Source organism: Euleptes europaea, chromosome 6, assembly GCF_029931775.1.
Source record: "Euleptes europaea isolate rEulEur1 chromosome 6, rEulEur1.hap1, whole genome shotgun sequence".
Taxonomy (NCBI): domain Eukaryota; kingdom Metazoa; phylum Chordata; class Lepidosauria; order Squamata; family Sphaerodactylidae; genus Euleptes; species Euleptes europaea.
This window is the reverse complement of record NC_079317.1, coordinates 20257089-20275525: the sequence shown is the minus strand read 5'-3', so window position 1 is coordinate 20275525 and position 18437 is coordinate 20257089. Positions and strand designations below refer to the sequence as shown.

Here is an 18437-nt window from a genome sequence, read left to right as displayed (position 1 = left end):
TGAGCAGAGCTTTTGACTGCAGTACTGCAGCTTACCACTCTGCGCCACGGAGCTATTCTTATAGCAGACTAAAAAAAAAAATCTGTATCTAACAACTTTAAAGCTAAGGAGTGCATAGGTTTAGGAATTATCAGGTGACCAACCAAAGCTGAGGAATTCCAATGGAAGGGAGCAATGGAGAAAGTGCAGTGTCTGGGAATGGAAGATCTAATTTGGGATTACAGAAGACATGGGTACCAAAGGAACAATAATTGCAAGAAGGGCATGGAAACAGACAATGGTCAACAGATAAATTAGACCAAGATGAACAAGATATTTTAATAATATAAACAGAATCTCACATTTTCTTTGCTTTGGTAAAATCTTCCAAACCCAAGAAATTGCTCCCCCTCCCGCCAATATTCAAAGGATTCATGTACACATGCTAGTTTATCCAAAACTGCCTTTTGGCTTGGTCACCCAATATGCCAACAAGGCAACGCTTCCACCGACCAGGTCTACCCCCATCCATAATTGTAACTATGGCTGAGAAACAATACAGCTTAACAAGCCTTCTATTAAAAATGTACTAAAATATTTTAGTCCTTTTTTTTCAGAAGTCCCAGTCTCAGTCAGCATTAGAAACGTCACCCTCCTGTATTGAAGGCAAGAGACTTCCCAGCAAAAGACCCCCAAAACACAGACATTTAAGACATTAGTTTGTTTGGCCAATAGATGACACACCGCCCAGTTCTACAAAGTTTGTAAGGCAAATTAAACATTTTGGAACACAGAAGATAGACAATGAAAAAGTATGTCCTTACCAGCCCATTGGTGTGATTACACATATCCCATAAAGGAATCAGAGCTAAGGTAACTCGAGAACCATCCTCAGCAGGAATCTGGTTTTGTCGTGTCATGACGGATGATACCGCCCATCTACAACCAACAAATATGCAGTCAAGTGCATTTAACAGGAAAAGTCACAAATTACACAGCTTACAGCAATCCTTCCCAGCTTTCTATCAGTGGCAGAAAATATTCAGACCTTTATTAATTGTGCACCACTGGCAACCAGAATTATACATTATTATTAAGCATCTGCAGCATCCTAATTTTTGCAAATTATTTTGACAAGCTAAATGTAAATGGAGCAGAGTATTTTTTCCAAATATATATTTGGCCAATGCACAGGATCTACACGACAACTTTATAACATCACTAAAGAAGCCAGAAAATAAAACATTGTCACAAAGAGCATGTGAGACATGCAAAAACATGTATCCGTGTTGTTCTGTTATAACTACGTCCCTGGCATCTTGCAAGAAGAAATAATGCTTGCTTTTATTTTTACAGTGTTCTAAAATATCAGACAGTTACTGCTGGACAGAGACACTATAACAAGAAAATTGGGAAGGATTATATTATGACCACAGTCTTTAGAAACATCCATGCAAGTACCAGCAACTAGCTAGCTGAAGAACTTGGAAGTTAAAAATCTAGATGGCTCAAGCAATTATATTCTACAACTCAAATAACTGTTCTGCCACAGCCTTTTAATTTAAATGCTGTGAGTGGACAAGAGATTCATGATTAATAACTTGATTATTTTCTTGGGAAGCATTCTGAAATCTTAATAACCTACTTTCTATATAAAAAGGGTAACTAACCTGTAATCATCATAAGTGAAAGAATCCTTTAATGGCAGTTTGCTGGCATTAGGATGGGTCTGAGAAAGAGGAGTCAGAGGAAGAGAGGTGAAAAGGGGGGGAAACACACACACACACAACAAAACAGAAAATCAGTCAGCAGAATTTCATTATTTAGCTGCCTAACAGATCCTAACAAGAGCCAAATGAAGCAGGAGGCGTCCAGCCGCGCTACAGAGGGATCATCATGCTATTATGCTCTCATACATCACTGTCAACTTAATTTGTTGTGCCCAGCAGCCGCCATAAATCTGTTTCTTCATATTTCAAAGACTGGAACCCACAGACAACACATTCCCTCTCTCAAAAAAAAAGAAAGAAAGAAAGAAAAAAGAATTTAAGGTGGACTTCCATCTCCAGACATGAAAACTTGACTGGGAAGAGAGGTTACCTCAGTTTCATCTCCTGCCCTGGTATTTTGATTCTCTCATCTTCACATATTTTTTTTTACAATTATCTTCTAAGCCCCATTTCCACGCACTGAAAAGAAGTTGGGGTATTTTTTTTTTTTTTTACTACTCACAGGTTGCGCACACTTCAGAAGCCACGACGGATGACAATCTTGAAGCGGTTAAAGTAACAGGCGCAAGCTGTTCGGCGGGCTGTGCCACAGTTACAACCAAATAAAACTAATGAGGCAATTGGATTCCTTCCCTTAAAAATGCTCTTCAGACTACACGTCTGAAGAGAGGGCACAGAAAGTGACCTTAATTATGAGGAAATAAGAATGATTTAAAAGAAGATATAATTAGGGAGGACTTGCTCTTCCTTCCCCATCAGATGATTTAAAGCTACTTCAAGTCCGCTCTGTTTCAGATACTCTTCAATGCTACCACAGCTACACCTAACTTTAAAATAATCGGTTTTAAATATATATATATATATATATATATATAAAAATAAATCCTTTGGGCTATCGAGAGCCATTAACAGTATCATTTCAATTACATTTGAATAGGCAAGTTTCAGTAAGTGATCAAACAAATGGTTGTTTCTACTGATACGCATGAGTTGTGCTTGGGTGTATCTTTGCAACGCTGTTAATGCAAGGAGCTCTGCATAGTGTGTCTTTTTTTTTTTTTACTCTTGATGCACTAGCATCACAAGTGCACGGTAATTTATCATCTCTCTCAGTAATGTACTTGCTGGCACTGTGCGCAGGACAGTAGGGGATGAGGTAAAAGTGGCTCAAACCGTAAATCAATTAGAAAACAAAAGCTTGCGCTCAGTGCACAATTTTAGGCAAATTATACATTACAAAAGGTTGCCAATGGGGTGTTCCCTCCCAGGTGACAGCTCTCTCAGCCAGCCCCTTAGGCTTTCTCGGCCAACCCCTTAGGCTGGTCCAGCTCTGTGGATGGACCGGTGCTGAACATTCGTGTAACAAGTAAGCTATTTAGTTTATACGCAAAATTCCATTTTAGATTACTGTGCTCTAGTTTTTTTTAAACAAACAAAACACATGCATATACAAAGTAAGCTGTGTTAGCTAGTTCAGCGCAGTTTATTAATACCGTCTCTATAGCGCGAGTACTGCAAAAGTTCCAATTCAGATGAAATGTGTATCGCTAGACATACTGCAAATGACCAGACCTTTAAAGCAAAAGCAGGATCAGTACGGGAATACCCAACTGATTCTATTTGCAACGGTATGAAAAAAGTGGTTACTGATGGAAGGTAACAGCAGGAATGAAGGCTACCCTTTGGGCAGGGTAAACTATCTGCATATGCATACTTAAGTGAAAATTCACTTTCCACGAACAATTTTTCATTCCTGTTTAATTTATATTTTGCGCATAGACCTTAAATTCTTAGAAAGCCAGACATTCTTTCAGGCAATTTTTTTAAAGACCTATACACATCATGAAGCAAACTTACACAACAAATTTGGTTATTATATTTAATTTCTATGTAACAATTCAACCGAAGTAAATTGAACTCTTTCCACTAAAGTCATACTGGGAGGTAAAGCTTTCTCTGAAGCTCAAAATGGCTAGCATGGCTCTGACTCCACCTACTGGCACTGGAGTAAAATGCATTTAAAACCAAGAAACAAAATTAGAAGTCTTGTCTTAAGGGCATGTGCTGTTTTCTTCAAGGTGGAGCCGGACATCATTTGAGTAGTTCAGATCCCTTTGCCAGGCTGAATACAGTGATTTTTTTCCCTCCTTAGGACATGAGAGTACATGACTCAATAAACAACAACGTTGATAAGCTTCTTTTCTGCTAACTGGCCAAGAAACGTAAAGATTTAAAATATATTAAAAATCATAATACAAGTAAGGACAACAGCCTTTTAAAAGTTAATCTAGCTGCCTCAAACCAATCAAGTGTGAACTTTAGTTACCAGACAAGTTTTAACATGATAAAAATTCTTAAAAGAGCGCCTTCAGAAGACCATTATACAGAACAGACATATGAAAAGGTCCCATTCTGCACTCTAGAATATTACCCTTCTAGAGTAAAGGCATCATGAAACTGCCCCATCATACAACCTAAGGAAACGAGAAGATTTCTATCAGAAGTGGTATGCCCCATAATATTCTGGGCCCGGACCACTATCTTCATTAATGTACATCTCCACTGCTACTGCAAGCTTAATGTCCAACGGCAGCATCTCCCTCACTTTTCAAAGCTAGCAATTTTAACACTGAAAACTATCTGTGTCCATCACTCACCTTTAAAAGATTCATAATTCCAATTACATTGCTGTAATTCAATTAAAGCATATTACTTGCTAAATTAAAGTGATGAAAAACTGAAAACACACATTATGTTTTCAAAAAGCTGATGAAGACCTGTACAAACTTCTGGATCAAGAGCCCATCAGTATGATGCACAGAGACCTCCAAATCACAGTTCACAGGGCCTAGAGGACTATAACGAAGGGTAGGGAGATCCTACCTTCATGCTGGACAAAGTAGGAGAAGGAAGCAGCAGCAGCTTCCAGGCATTCTACCCCAAACTTGAAGCAAGAACTCCCCAAGACCCTCCCTACTAGTACATTTAAAATTGGATTTTATTTCATATCTGACTTTTTAAAACTGCTATGTTCATCTTGAGGGTGACTCTAAAGTTGTACAGGGTGCCGGTGGAAGAAGAGACATACAGTCGCATCCATAACTCCACACCACTGGTGCTTATTAAAAAAAAGTCAGTGAAAGCAGAATTTCAGTGTAATACAATATTTTTTCAAACCCACTGCACCTTCCCAATCCCAAACACCCATCTCCACAGGAGATTGCCTTTTGCCACAGCGTTTTTACAGACCTAGGCATCAAGCCTTAATAGAGCTCAGGAGCCGCTACTGAATTACCAAGCAAAATGATACCGTCTCACAGAAAAAGACACACATTAGAGAGCAGCATTGTAAAGAAGTTAATTACTGTATTTCTGAAAATGCTATCCAAAGTGTTTTAACATGCAAGAAACTCTCGGGTGAAATGACCAAGAGAAGAATGCTTTGATTAAAAAATTGATTTAGCCGGCAGCTTCTCTTTACAGCTCTGCAGTAAAAATGAAATCTCCCTAACAAACACTTAATAAAACCTGTCAATATATCTAGAAAGAAAAATGACACAAATGCATTAAGTATTAAATACCCTTGGAAAAAGTCACATATTCCATGAATTTTTGATGTACTATCTTGACATTAATGTAAAACCTTGATATTTATAATTGACAGATATTTAATAAAGTATAGAATATGGCTGCTGCACAGCATGCAAATTTTTCAGGTTGATCAAAAAGAGATAGAGGCAAATTCAAACGAAGCAACCCGCTGATGAATGGCAAAAAAATCCAGCCGAAGTTCATGCACCCAGCACTCTTGAGCTTCAGAAACAGAATTACTTCACCTCAGCTGAAACAACCCCTGCTATATTCAGATTTTTAAAAAACTTTGCAAGCAGAAACACTAAAACCAGAAGATTAGTTGAAAAACAGGTCTTTTATTTGACTAGCCATAAGATTTACACAAACGATTGTACGCTTAATCTGTTTGGTAGTCGGGAATAAGAATAGAGAATTAAACAGAGTAAGGGAAAGAGTGGATCATGACACCATTATCTAGAATCAGAATACTTTAGAACAGAAACTCCAGCTTTGTCGGTCTGCTGGAACATGACGAAGCCATTTAACAATTTACTTAGATAACGGCCTCAACACATGCAAGACAAATTCTAAACTGATATCATGAAGAGTTCATGTGCTGCACTATCACCTCTATTCTTTTCAGCGATAGCTTGGATCACAGTCCCGACAAGATGTCTAATCCTAACATTACGATCCACACATACAAAAATCAACCACAGTACTCATTTGAACAGTTTACATCCCAACCAGACAGTGGCATTGAAGAATAACGATACAATACTGTTCTGAATGATTAGGTCTTACATGGGTTCCCTGATACATGGGCCAAGATATGTGAATGGTTAATGTTAACCATGCTACAGAATAAAACCACTGGTTCACTGCCAGATTCAGGCCTTCAGAGACCACATCTTCTGGCTAGCTATAGTTTGCCTAGTACTGTGAAGAGAAGCCAAATATATTTCTTAAATGGCAACTGATATAGGGATCTTCTGTTTGTATCACCTCAGTGTTAATTCTAGTTAAGACTTCTAAAGGGGGAAATCAAGGGGAGTGTTAGGCACTTAGTGATTTCAGTGTTAAAGCACACTTTTGTGAACTCAAGAGTTCAACACTCCCCCGCCCCCACCAACTGAAAGCTGCATTCTTACCTCCATTCTAATCAGATTTGTTCCCTTGCTGAAAATTAAGGGGAGGAGTGGAAGAGAAGCTACCTCGCTAATACCCAAACTGGATGCGACATGATAGTTTTGGCCCAAGGTGTGGAGATGTAAAAAGCAAACATGCTCTGTAACATGTGCACATCAGGCCAGATGCAGGAGATCTTTCGGCACTTGTCTCTTTCTTAAATTTAAAAACTGTTGAAACAGCACCTCTTTTTTTTTTTAAGCTCTTCTGTGTGGAATTTGACCCTGACCTGGATAGCCAAGGCTAACCCGATCTCAGAAGCTAAGCAGGGTCAGCCCAGGTTAGTACTATGATGGGAGACTACCAAGGAATATCATGGTTACTACATAGAGGGAAAAAGGTAAAGGTCCCCTGTGCAAGCACCAGGTCATTCCTGACCCATGGGGTGACATCACATCCTGACATTTAGGGGCCCCGTGGTGTAGAGTGGTAAGCTGCTGTACTGCAGTCCAAGCTCTGCTCATGACCTGAGTTCAATCCCGACGGAAGTTGGTTTCAGGTAGCTGGCTCAAGTTTGACTCAGCCTTCCATCCTTCCGAGGTTGGTAAAATGAGAACCCTGCTTGCTCGGGGGTAAAGGGAAGTTGACTGGGGAAGGCACTGGCAAACCACCCCATAAACAAAGTCTGCCTAGTAAACGTCGGGATGTGACTACGTAGAGGTAGGCAATGGCAAACCACCTCTGAACGTTTCTTGCCTTGAAAATCCCCGTAGGGGTTGCTTTAAGTCAGCTTCAACAATGGCAACGAAAGGTAGTTATTTTATTGAAACTCTTCGCTTCACTGGTATTAGCTATAAAGAGTGCAGGGATCAGGACATTATGGGGAACTGGGAGACTCAGGGATACTTCAAGCCTCTTCCTTCCATCTTCAGCTTCAAGGCTCGGTCATTTATGGCATAATAGAAAACATGTTGCCAGTATTCTATCCCATTTCTCTGCCCCAGGCCTGCAGTGTTCTACTAGTCAGTGCAAAAGCACAAGCAGTCAGCACCTTTTTTAAGTTCAATTACAATCACTTAACTAATTTAAAGCAGAGAATCCCATGGGCATCCAAGTCAAAATTTTGTTAATTCATAGCAACCCTGTGTAAAATGTGACCAGCCAACTTTTCACTGTCCTACCAGCACACCCTCTCCTTGGCAGCAACTCAGTGTCTCTCGTGGACTTTTTTTTTTTCCGGTTCTTCCAACCACAATTCTTGTCAACTTACATTATGGAGAAATGCACACTTGGAAGATGTACCCTTAGGTACAAGCACAACATTCTGGGGCAAGCAAAATTAATCACACAGGAAGACCAATACCCATTAAGAGTGTGTGTGTGTGTGTGGGGGGGGGGGCTTAAAGACACATTTTCCAATGCCTCACATTTAGTTCCTGTGCATAACGTCATTCTCCATCTTGGATGTGATCCAGCCAAAGTTAAGCACTTTCAAGCCCCACTAATTTCAATGAGAATTAAGCATGGGCTTAGATATCTCCCACTGAAATTAATGGAGCTTGAAAGTGCTTAAGCTGAATAGTACCCAGTAGATAGAAAACTGAAATAATAATGGCATAATTTTAATAAGCTTATAGGAGCTGGAGAAGCTCTAGGGATTGCCGTGTCCTCTCTCATTTTACCCTGTACACTTGCCCCTGGGATATTAAGTTTAGCATGAAAATTGTCCAGCTGTTATAACCCTGAAAATTCACTGCCCCTGCTTTCCCTTTTAGAGTTTCACTGTACATGCTCTACAGTTTTGAACTATCAAATGAAATTTCCTAACAAACAGTTATTTTAGCAAAGGCACTATGAAACACAGCTAGGGCACCTCATGGAGCTAGTACATTGTGTGTGTAAAGTGCTGTCAAGTCGCAGCCGACTTATGGCAACCCCTTTTTGGGGTTTTCATGGCAAGAGACTAACAGAGGTGGTTTGCCAGTGCCTTCCTCTGCACAGCAACCCTGGTATTCCTTGGTGGTCTCCCATCCAAATACTAACCAGGGCTGACCCTGCTTAGCTTCTGAGATCTGATGAGATCAGGCTAGCCTGGCCATCCAGGTCAGGGCGGCTAGTACATTACAGGTGAAAAATTAACGGAAGAGGGGGGAGAGAGAGAAGACTATAGGGGTTTCTTCACATCCAGCCACATGCACTGTTACACCTATTGTTTGACATGTCCTGGGAACGTAGCTGATATTTATATATATTGTGCTGCCCTGTTTTCTGGCAGAGACAATTCAAAGGTCACCAACAGATAGACTCACAAAAGTATGCTGGTTTTGGTCATACAACTGATTCATTCACTGTATAAAGTCAGTAGCGATGGCCCATGTGAAAACTTAATTGGCAAACAGCCTTTGCAGCATGGGTAGCCATGGTAGCCACAACAGGCAAGAAGCAAATGAGATTACATAGAACTGTTACTGGATGGTATGACTCAGACTTCATGGATGGATGGGGGTGCTTCCCTGCACAAACAAAACTGGCATTCTGAGCTATGGGTGGAGGTACGAATATAAAAACAAAGGCCAAAAAAAATAGCACAATGGGGAAAGGCAGACTGGAATTCCACCCCATTATGCACAGAAACCTTTTCTTTAAAGGAGCATTCAACTATGTGATGATCACCTGCAGGCTGAGGCAGTACAGTCAATGACACGTTTTACTTCTTCATCTTCATGTGAATTCTATCAGCCCTTCTAAGACAGGGCAGTTACACAGGTGGTCCTCAGCCTTCCACATGTAATACTCTGTATGTATCACTGTGGCAGAAGTTGCACATGTGGTTCTCATTTTTTTCCAACCCTGCCACAAACACAGCCTTAACTGAAAAAAAGACACCTCTGTTCCTATACCTGTTAGGTTTGGCAATCAGCACAGAATCAATTGAGTATAACAAGGTGCAAAAATTCTATTGGATGCTACAACAACATACAAGCAAACACTCTAACAATAAATGTCAACAACCTAAGCAACAAAACTATCCTAATATATACAATACAGTGAATTCCAGTATACAGCTCCAAAGTAGCTTAGTGTCCTCTTGTTTTAAATACAGGTCTTCAAGCTTCACCATGGCCCAAAACCTGGTACCACCGGGGAAGCTTCTCAGTGCTGGAAATAGAAGGGGATATGGCTGTTTCGAATTCTTCTTCAGTCCCACTTCCAATTAATTCTTAACAAATAATTCTTATATCAGTTTTTCAAATACCCAGCATCATTATTTCATTTTTGCCATTTCCTACATCAGGATAGTTGACTTGCTCTCCATAGGAATACCTACAACAAGTAGCAGCTACTTTGGAGCTGTATAATGGAATTCACTGTATTGTATATATTAGTATTAGGATAGTTTTGTTGCTTAGGTTGTTGACATTTATTGTTAGAGTGTTTGTATGTTGTTGTAGCATTAAATAAAATTTTTGCACCTTGTTATACTCCATTGATTCTGTGCTGATTTCCAAACAAACAAAGCCTTGGCAGAATGGCACTAAGGTGGACGTTATGCAGTTGGTTTCACCTTTTCTTGCCTCTATACAAGAACAACTCTTCACAGTCTCCATGGTCTGGCACAGAGGATGATATGCATGCACATGTAACACTAAGCCTGAACTGGACTAATGTGCAAAACAGATCTACACATCTCAGCTGTGATGAAAGTTTACAATCCTACTATCAGTGAGATACGTGAATCTCTTGTTCTGCGTAATGCATAAAACTACTCTGAAGGTGTTGGAGTGACTGAAGTCATAACTGGGCAAGACCATGAAGTGATTTGAAAGTTATGTTGGAGAGAAAGAGGAAGATGGTCAAATGAGGAAACGCCATGCCTACCGAGTGTTAGCAAAGTTTTTCTCCTACCTTAAAGATTACAAAACTAGTTACGCAATAATGCTATATAGAAGGAGAATTTTTGAAGGGGTATAGGCTCACATTTAATGCCGGATTCCCCGGCCAAGGCGAGGTTCAGGGCAGGGCACATCATTTAAAATGTATACCAGCCATAAAAACTTAAAACAATAAAACAACACCACAATAACATTTTAGCTAAAACTAGGCAAGTCTCAAGATGATGCTCCAATTCTGCCGACTTGACCGAGTAGACAGGCAGGCCACCCCCTCAGATGGATTCCAGCATATAATTCAGAAGGGGGGGAATAACTAATAGGTACAGTTTACTTTATAATGCACATTTTCATTTAGTTGCTAATTTGTTCAGTATTTTTAGGACCACTCTATGCTATATTTAGCAGCTTTTACACTGGCACTGAATCATGTTTGTTTCCTAACAAGAGCTGATTTAACAGGAGAACTTTTTAAAAGGAAGCTAAAACAATATGACATGAATGTATAAGCTTACATGCTTCTTCTCACAGTAATTATAGTGCAAGATAATAGTTTAAGCCAGGGGTCCTCAAACTACGGCCCGCGGGCCGGATCCGGCCCGTCAGGGTCCTGAACCCGGCCCCTTTAAAAGAGTGCAGCCGCAAGGTAATGCTGGGAGGAAGTGACCACCGGTCACTTCCTCCCAGCTCCCTAAACATGCGAGGGAAGAGGGAAGAGAGACAAGCCGCGAGGATGCAGGTCCAGCCGCCCCCCTGCTCTGTGCCGCCCCGGGGCTGCTGGGCCGCCACTCCCGGTGGGCGGGATGCAGGCGGGCGCTTGCCAGGTGCTGCGGCGCCAGGTTAGGGCATGCCAGCAGTGGCGGCTGCTGATGGGCGTGGGCGAGCACGGCGGCAGAGGGCCGGGCGGGCTGGGGTGCGCTGCACAAGAGCTTCAGCTTCCGCCTGCAGCAGGGCCAGGAGCTGCCACGCTTGGGCTCGGGGCTCCTGCGCATTACCGCACCTGCAGCGAGGGAGCCGCTGCTGCCACCGCCTGCCTGCACGCCTTCCCCAGCAAGCGCGACCTGCTCTGCCCGATGGCCCGGACGCCGGGCCCCAGCGGCAGGGTGGCCTCTAGTGACTGCTGGCCGGCCGGCTCCGGCGCCAGGAGCACACCTCGCCCAAGGCCTTCGTCCTTGCCGAGCCCCGCGAAGCCCGCCGAGCGCTCCCCCCCAGGGGGGAAAACACTTTTCAGGTCAGGAAAGGCCTCGCCCTGCGGAGCTTTCCCCCTCTCGGCCTGTTGGGGGGGGGGAAACACTTTTCAGACTCCCGTTTCCAGCCCTCAACGTGCCTGGGGAGCGGTTTTGCGAGGGGGTGGGGTGGGCTGGAGCATTCGGATCTTTGAGGAGAGGGAGGGAGAGTTGTGTTCGTGCGCATGCATGCGGACTGTGTTTTGACGATGCTTCCTGGCGTGCCTTCACAACTGCCTTGCAGGGTTGGTTATATGGTTTCTGAAAAGGGAGCTGAAGTTGCAGGGGAAGACCGACTTGCCCAGAAAGAGCGACCTCGCCCCCTCCTCCTACTCCAGGATCGGTGCCAGGGCAAAGGGGCCGCCATGAGCAGCTTGTTGTTAACTGACTTCTCGCGGTCCTCAGGAACTCCCTGTCTTCTTTCTGGGAAAGCAGGATGGGGGGGCAGCTGGTGTCTTGGACTGACCCCTTGGATAACCGCTCTGACCGCCATGCTGGGCCTGGGGGTTGCCCTCCTGGAGCAGGGGTAGAGCAAGCCGGAGGGTCGCGTTACGCCGCCTTCTCTGGGATGGTCCGTCAGAGTCAGCCTCGTCCACTCAGACTGGCAGCTGCTCTCTGGGGTCTCAGGCCTCAGAGGTCTTTCTTGTCACCTCCTCCCTGCCCTTTTAGCCAAAGATGCTGCCAGGGGTTAGCCCTGGGACCCTCAGCACGCCCAGCCGAAACTCCTCCGCTAAGCCTCTGCGGAGATTTCAGAGATTGGTATCTGAAGAAGGGAGCTGTGACTCACGAAAGCTCATTCCCTGCCAGAAATTCTGTTGGTCTCTCAGGTACTGCTGGATTTTTGCTCTTTTATAGGGCTACAGAGATTTCAGGGTGGCGCCCCTGGTCCCCCTCAGTACTGCCTACTCAGGCTGGCGGTGGCTCTCCAGGGTCTTGGGCAGAGGTCTTCCACATCAAAGATTCAAAACACATTCAAAGATTCCACATTCAAAGATTCAAAACAGATAAAAGGAAGTATTTTTTCGCACAACGCATAGTTAAATGGTGAAACTCCCTGCCCCAGGATGTGATGATGGCTGCCAGCTTGGAGGGCTTTAAGAGAGGAGTGGACATATTCATGGAGGAGAGGGGTATTCATGGCTATTAGTTAGAATGGACTTGTATCACTTGCTATGACTAGCAGTGACAAATATGGAACCGGATATTGACCATCTCATTATCCAAAAGCAGGCCCATACTTCCCATTGAAATATTATAAGTTTATGTTGATTAAAATGGTTCTTCATTTTAAATATTACATTGTTTCTCTTATTTTTTGTGCACTACAAATAAAATATGTGCAGTGTGAATAGGAATTTGTTCATATTTTTTTCAAACTATAGTCCGGCCCCCAACAGTGTTTGAGGGACAGTGAACTGGCTCCCTGCTTAAAAAGTTTGAGGACCCCTGGTTTAAGCCTTTCAACTAACTTAAAATCACTTTGGCTAGTGCAGCAGTTTAGACAGCACTCCTGTACAAGGAAAGCAGAGTAAAGCAGTTGTACTTAAGTTTTATTACCCAGAACACAGGAAGAGACATTTCTTCTCACTGGGTAACAATCTAGCCTTTTATACCGAGATGCATCACACAGACAAAGTATGGAAGATAATCCATTTTCTAATTTAGTTAAATTACTAATTTCCACAAAGATAAGTCCCTCAAATAGTTTTAACTGTGCTTAGACTATATATCTCCTTTGAGTATTCCACTCTAGACAAATCAGCTTTCTACTGCGCTTTGATTTTATTGAACATTCATAACCGCAGTTACATCAAGAAAAAAATTAAATCCGAACAATAAGGACTATGTATCTGTGAAAAAGTATGATTAACCATTGAAGTATGGAGTCCCAGAACACAGATAAACCCCTGTGGGTGGAAGCAGTTGCTCTCTGGAAGTACAAGTCGATCAGAGGGAAAATAAGCAGCAGCACTGCTATATCTGTAGAAACAACTGCTCATCTGAATCTGTGGCCAGGAGAGGGGTTAGAAACCTCATCTTCCAACAGAAGCGTCTCCACAGACTTCTGCATTTTCCAGCCAACATAATATTCCTCCCAAGTGTGGTTTAAAAATGTGCAAAAACAATTTCGTCTAATATTGGCATATATGGTTTTGAAGCATAGAGTTTTCAGACAGAGTGTTTGGGGAGACTATTTTAATGGGATCCTAAGCCATTGAGAAGAGCAGAAATAAATTAAAAGTCGTTATGCTGGCAAGCAGGGTCCAAAATACGGAAGATAACTGTTTCCCAAAAGAGAAGTTTTATGATTTTCAAAATGGAAATTTTGCAGGCTCCCAATATTCCTACTATTACAGAGAAGAGACTTGGAGAAAAAGAAACATATTATCTTTTGGATACTAATATTTTCAAGACTATGAGAGGGGCACACTCAGCTATTTTCCTGTGGCTGACAAGCAGGGAATCTCACCACTACAGTAATAACCGGCTGGGAAAACTAGCCAACTAAATGCGAAGGGACAGGAGAGCACTTGGGGTTCAGACAAACAGGGTATCACCTGATCTTCGGCAGAACTGGCAAAGCAGCTCACAACTCCTGAGAGCCACACCAGTCTTGCGAAAGAGATAAGAGGGAAGACAGAATAATCTGGACAAATGTGCTTGGGCTGGGTGTTCATTCCAAGGCTGCTTTGGATCAAGACAAGAGACAGATATCTAAAATCAGTTTGCACAAACTGAGATCTGCCATTATAATATAAACTACGTACATATACATAGACAAAATACTGCACCAGCTAACAGCCCCAATAATATTGACATCGTTTGCTGCCTCAGTGAGCATCACACACAGCCTTCTGTTCTTCTCCCACCCACACTCTGTCCTTTCCGCTCAGCTGGTGGACTCCACAGCCTTTCCTTTCCCCCCTGCTCTTTCTGCCTATGTATGCGCTGACCATCTTTCTCCTGTTTAAACAGCAACTTCCTCTTCCTTTGAGTTACCTTCAATCTTCACCTGTGCTGCTGAATGATGTGGCACCAGAGTTGCTCCTCTTCTGATCTGCGTCACTTTCAGTTTATTTCTTTTGTTGCCACTAAGCAGCGTGATTTTTCCTCACTGGCTCATCTATTTTTGAATCTCCACTTCATCCTTTCCTTTTTCAGCATCGGTTTTTGGTGGAAGAAATAGATGTTCTTTTCATCATCTTCTTCCTTTTATTTCCACCTATCCTGCAATTTCTGTTATCTTTCTTTTATTCTCATTCTTCGACTGCTATCTCTTTCCTGGATCCTACTCTTTTTATTGCCTTTTACTGCTCCTCTGGTCCTCCCATAACTTGTTTGTATCTTACGTACTTGGCATTCTCCCTACAATGGCTGTGGACTGGATCCAGCAAGCTAGCAGTGGAGGGCACTAAGGGTCACAGATCTTTCCCTGCATTCTTCTTCCCACCCCCCCATCCCCGACTTGACTCCTCTGCTGATGGAAGAGGGAAGAGAGTGATTTCCCCCTTTCCCCACTGAAGCTTCCTTTCCAACGTGGCTATTACTCCAACGCCAGCCCCACAAAATCTCTGAGAATAAACTTTTGCAGGGTCAGAAAAACTGATGGGGGAGGGAATGGAATAGGGGAAAGATACGATTTTTGCATCCATAGACTTATGATCCAACCTACGGTTTCTTCATAATGCCTACACCACCCTCACTTAATTCTCAGGACTCTTCTGGCTTTTTAATTCATTTCCCTACCAAACCAGATCTGTTCAAAATTTCTCGTTGCTAGATGTACAATCTTTACTTGGTCTTTGTGCATCTTGATTCTTCCTTAGCCTCTGATACCGTGAATCCCCGTTTTCTCTCTTTAGGCTAGATTTCTCAGTTGTTGTTTTTGCTTGCTCCCCTTCATATCTATCTAACCATTCATTCAAAAGTTTTTTATGGCTGTCTTCAGTTTACATCTTTTTGAGGCTGCTTTCTTAGGGCTTAAGAACATAAGAAAGGCCCTGCTGGATCAGACCAAGGCCCATCAAGTCCAGCAGTCTATTCACACAGTGGCCAACCAGGTGCCTCTAGGAAGCCACTAACAAGACGAGTGCAGCAGCACCATCCTGCCTGTGTTCCACCGCACCCAAAATAATAGGCATGCTCCTCTGATACTAGAGAGAATAGGTATGCAGCATGACTAGTATCCATTCTAACTAACAGCCATAAATACCCCTCTCCTCCATGAATATGTCAAGTCCCCTCTTAAAGCCCTCCAAGCTGACAGCCATCACCACTTCCTGGGGCAGGGAGTTCCACAATTTAACTATGCGTTGTGTGAAAAAATACTTCCTTTTATCTGTTTTGAATCTCTCACCCTCCAGCTTTAGCAGATGACCCCGTGTTCTAGTATAATGGGAGAGGGAGAAAAACCTCTCCCTGTCCACTCTCTCCAAACCATGTATAATTTTATAGACCTCTATCATGTCTCCTCAGCCGCCTTCTTTCCAAGCTAAACAGCCCTAAGCGTCTTAACCGCTCCCCATAGGACAGTTGCTCTAGTCCCCTAATCATTTTGGTTGATATTTTCTGCACCTTCTCAAGCTCTGTAATATCCTTTTTTAGGTGTGGTGACCAGAACTGTACACAGTATTCCAAGTGTGGTCTCACCATAGATTTGTACAAGGGCAGTATGATATAAGCAGTTTTATTCTCTATTCCTCGTCTAATTATGGCCAGCATGGAATTTGCCTTTTTTACAGCAGCCACACACTGGGTTGACATCTTCAGTGAGCTATCCACTACCACCCCAAGATCCTTTTCTTGGTCTGTTGCTGCCAGCACAGATCCCATCAGTGTATATGTGAAGTTGGGATTTTTTGTCCCAATATGAATCACTTTACACTTACTCACATTGAATCTCATTTGCCATTTTAATGCCCATTCTTCCAGTATTCAAAGATACTTCTGGAACACTTCACAGTCTGATTTTGTTTTAACCACCCTAAATAATTTGGTGTCATCTGCAAACCTAGCTACTTCACTGTTTAACCCCAACTCCAGGTCATTGATGAACAGGTTGAAAAGCACTGGTCCCAATACAGATCCCTGAGGAACCCCACTGCTCACATCCCGCCATTGTGAGAACTTCTTTGTATGTGACCATCATTCGCTTGTATGATCTTTCCTACCATTTCCATGTCTGTGAATTAAAACTATCTCCCCCCCCCCAACTATCCCTCTTTATTATTTTATCTCTGTTGTCTCACTATCACGTCTCAGATGACTCAATATCATTGCAAACGACATCGCATCAAAACAAAATCCTTAGACTTACCCCCATCTCTCCCAACCCCCTTCCTCTTAACCTTGATGGTCTTCCTATTCACTCCTCTCAAACTCATAATCTAGGTGTTACTTTTTGATTTTTCTCTTCCCACATTCACGCTCTTGCCAAATCTTGCCGTTTTCATCCTCTACAGATGACGACTTGTTCCGTTCTATCTCCTGACACAATTAAAGCACTTATTCATTCTCTTATTTCACATTTTGATTGTTGCAATGGTCACCTCAATGGCCTTCTTTGATCTCCATCCCATTTATCCATATTGAATGCTGTTTTCATCGTATGCATTGCGTCATTTCTTTCTTTTGCAAACGTCACTGGCTTCCACTTAATTCTGAACTAATTCCAATCACATTCCTGTTCTCTAACCAAGCCCTGATTGTGAGTCTTTGAGCAGGGTACCTTCCCCAGCTATTGAGCAACTAAGTTGTAGGCTCTGTATTAAAACCACTAACTCAACTGTGAAGGTTATGCCCCAAACCCCACAGTCTTCCTCCAATTACTTATTTTTTAAGCATAGCAAAACTATATGCATCATTACTCCAGAAAACAAAAAAAGAAATGGACAATGAGTTTTGCTTGCATTGCAAAGAAAACTGAACATCCAGAAGCTTGATATCATATGCAAGAGACAGAAGCAACCCTTTCAAAAAAGGTTCCACTGTTATTACTTGTTCTCATTCAGCATTCTCGTTGCCTGTAGTTTTTTTCATTGTGGCCATTTAAAAACTTAATATTAAGAAGACATCCTAGTTGCCCGCAGATTGAAGACAAAGAATTTCACTCCAGCAACTCCAGATCTGAAGCCAAAGAGCATCATTTGCCTCTCATCTTCAGGGGACAAAAAGCATCTCATTATGAAGCTCGCTAGCAAAATGCATCCTCATTATATTAAAAAGTAAACAGGCATTGTTGTGGGACCCCTTGGAGGCTGCTACAATACTTGGGTCTTCATCAGAGCTGTTACCAAAGTCTCCAAAAATGTTACTCCAGGATGTTATACATCCTATCTTTGAAAGGTCCCTTTTGAATCCATGGCAAAACAGTTGTGCCAGCTTTACAAACTTCAGTCAAATTCATAAGTCTTATACAATGATATTTGTAGCCATTAAAAACAGAGCCAGAGAAGCAAGCTTTTTTTGTCACAAATGTTGAACACATGAAGCTGCCTTATACTGAATTAAATCCTTCGTCCATTGAAGTCAGTATTGTCCACTGAGACCGGCTGCGGCTCTCCAGCAGAGGTCTTTCACATCACCTACTTGCCTAGTCCCTTTAACTGGAGATGCCGAGGACTGAACCTGGGACCTTCTGCATGCCAAGCAGATGCTCTACCACTGAGCTGCAGCCCCTCCCCAAATGGTTTAACAAGGCAATGTTGTATTCAAATAGTTCCTGAACAAACTACCAGGCACAGCAACCTCTCACCAGAACCCAAAAGGCAGGGTTCCTCCCCACTAATCTTCTATTTGTGGACTGATAGCCACTGTAACCCAGTCGTTGTAGAGATGGGGTGGTGGAATATCCAGGCACACACAGAGGTGATTCACAATACTGAATACTCCAGACACTGCTCAGCAAGCTA

At 42.6% G+C, this 18437-nt stretch overlaps 1 protein-coding gene across 2 annotated transcripts in view; it reads right to left on the bottom strand.

The window, feature by feature from the left end:
- Window positions 1-18437, bottom strand: part of SETD3 (SET domain containing 3, actin N3(tau)-histidine methyltransferase) — a 56854-nt gene that overhangs the window by 16412 nt on the left and 22005 nt on the right. For both annotated transcript variants that reach the window (XM_056851311.1, XM_056851310.1), the window contains exons 7-8: window positions 1650-1708; window positions 804-918 (exon numbers count right to left, since the gene is read on the bottom strand). In XM_056851311.1, coding sequence (XP_056707289.1) covers window positions 804-918; window positions 1650-1708 — 174 coding nt within the window. The remainder of the gene's footprint in view (window positions 1-803; window positions 919-1649; window positions 1709-18437) is intronic.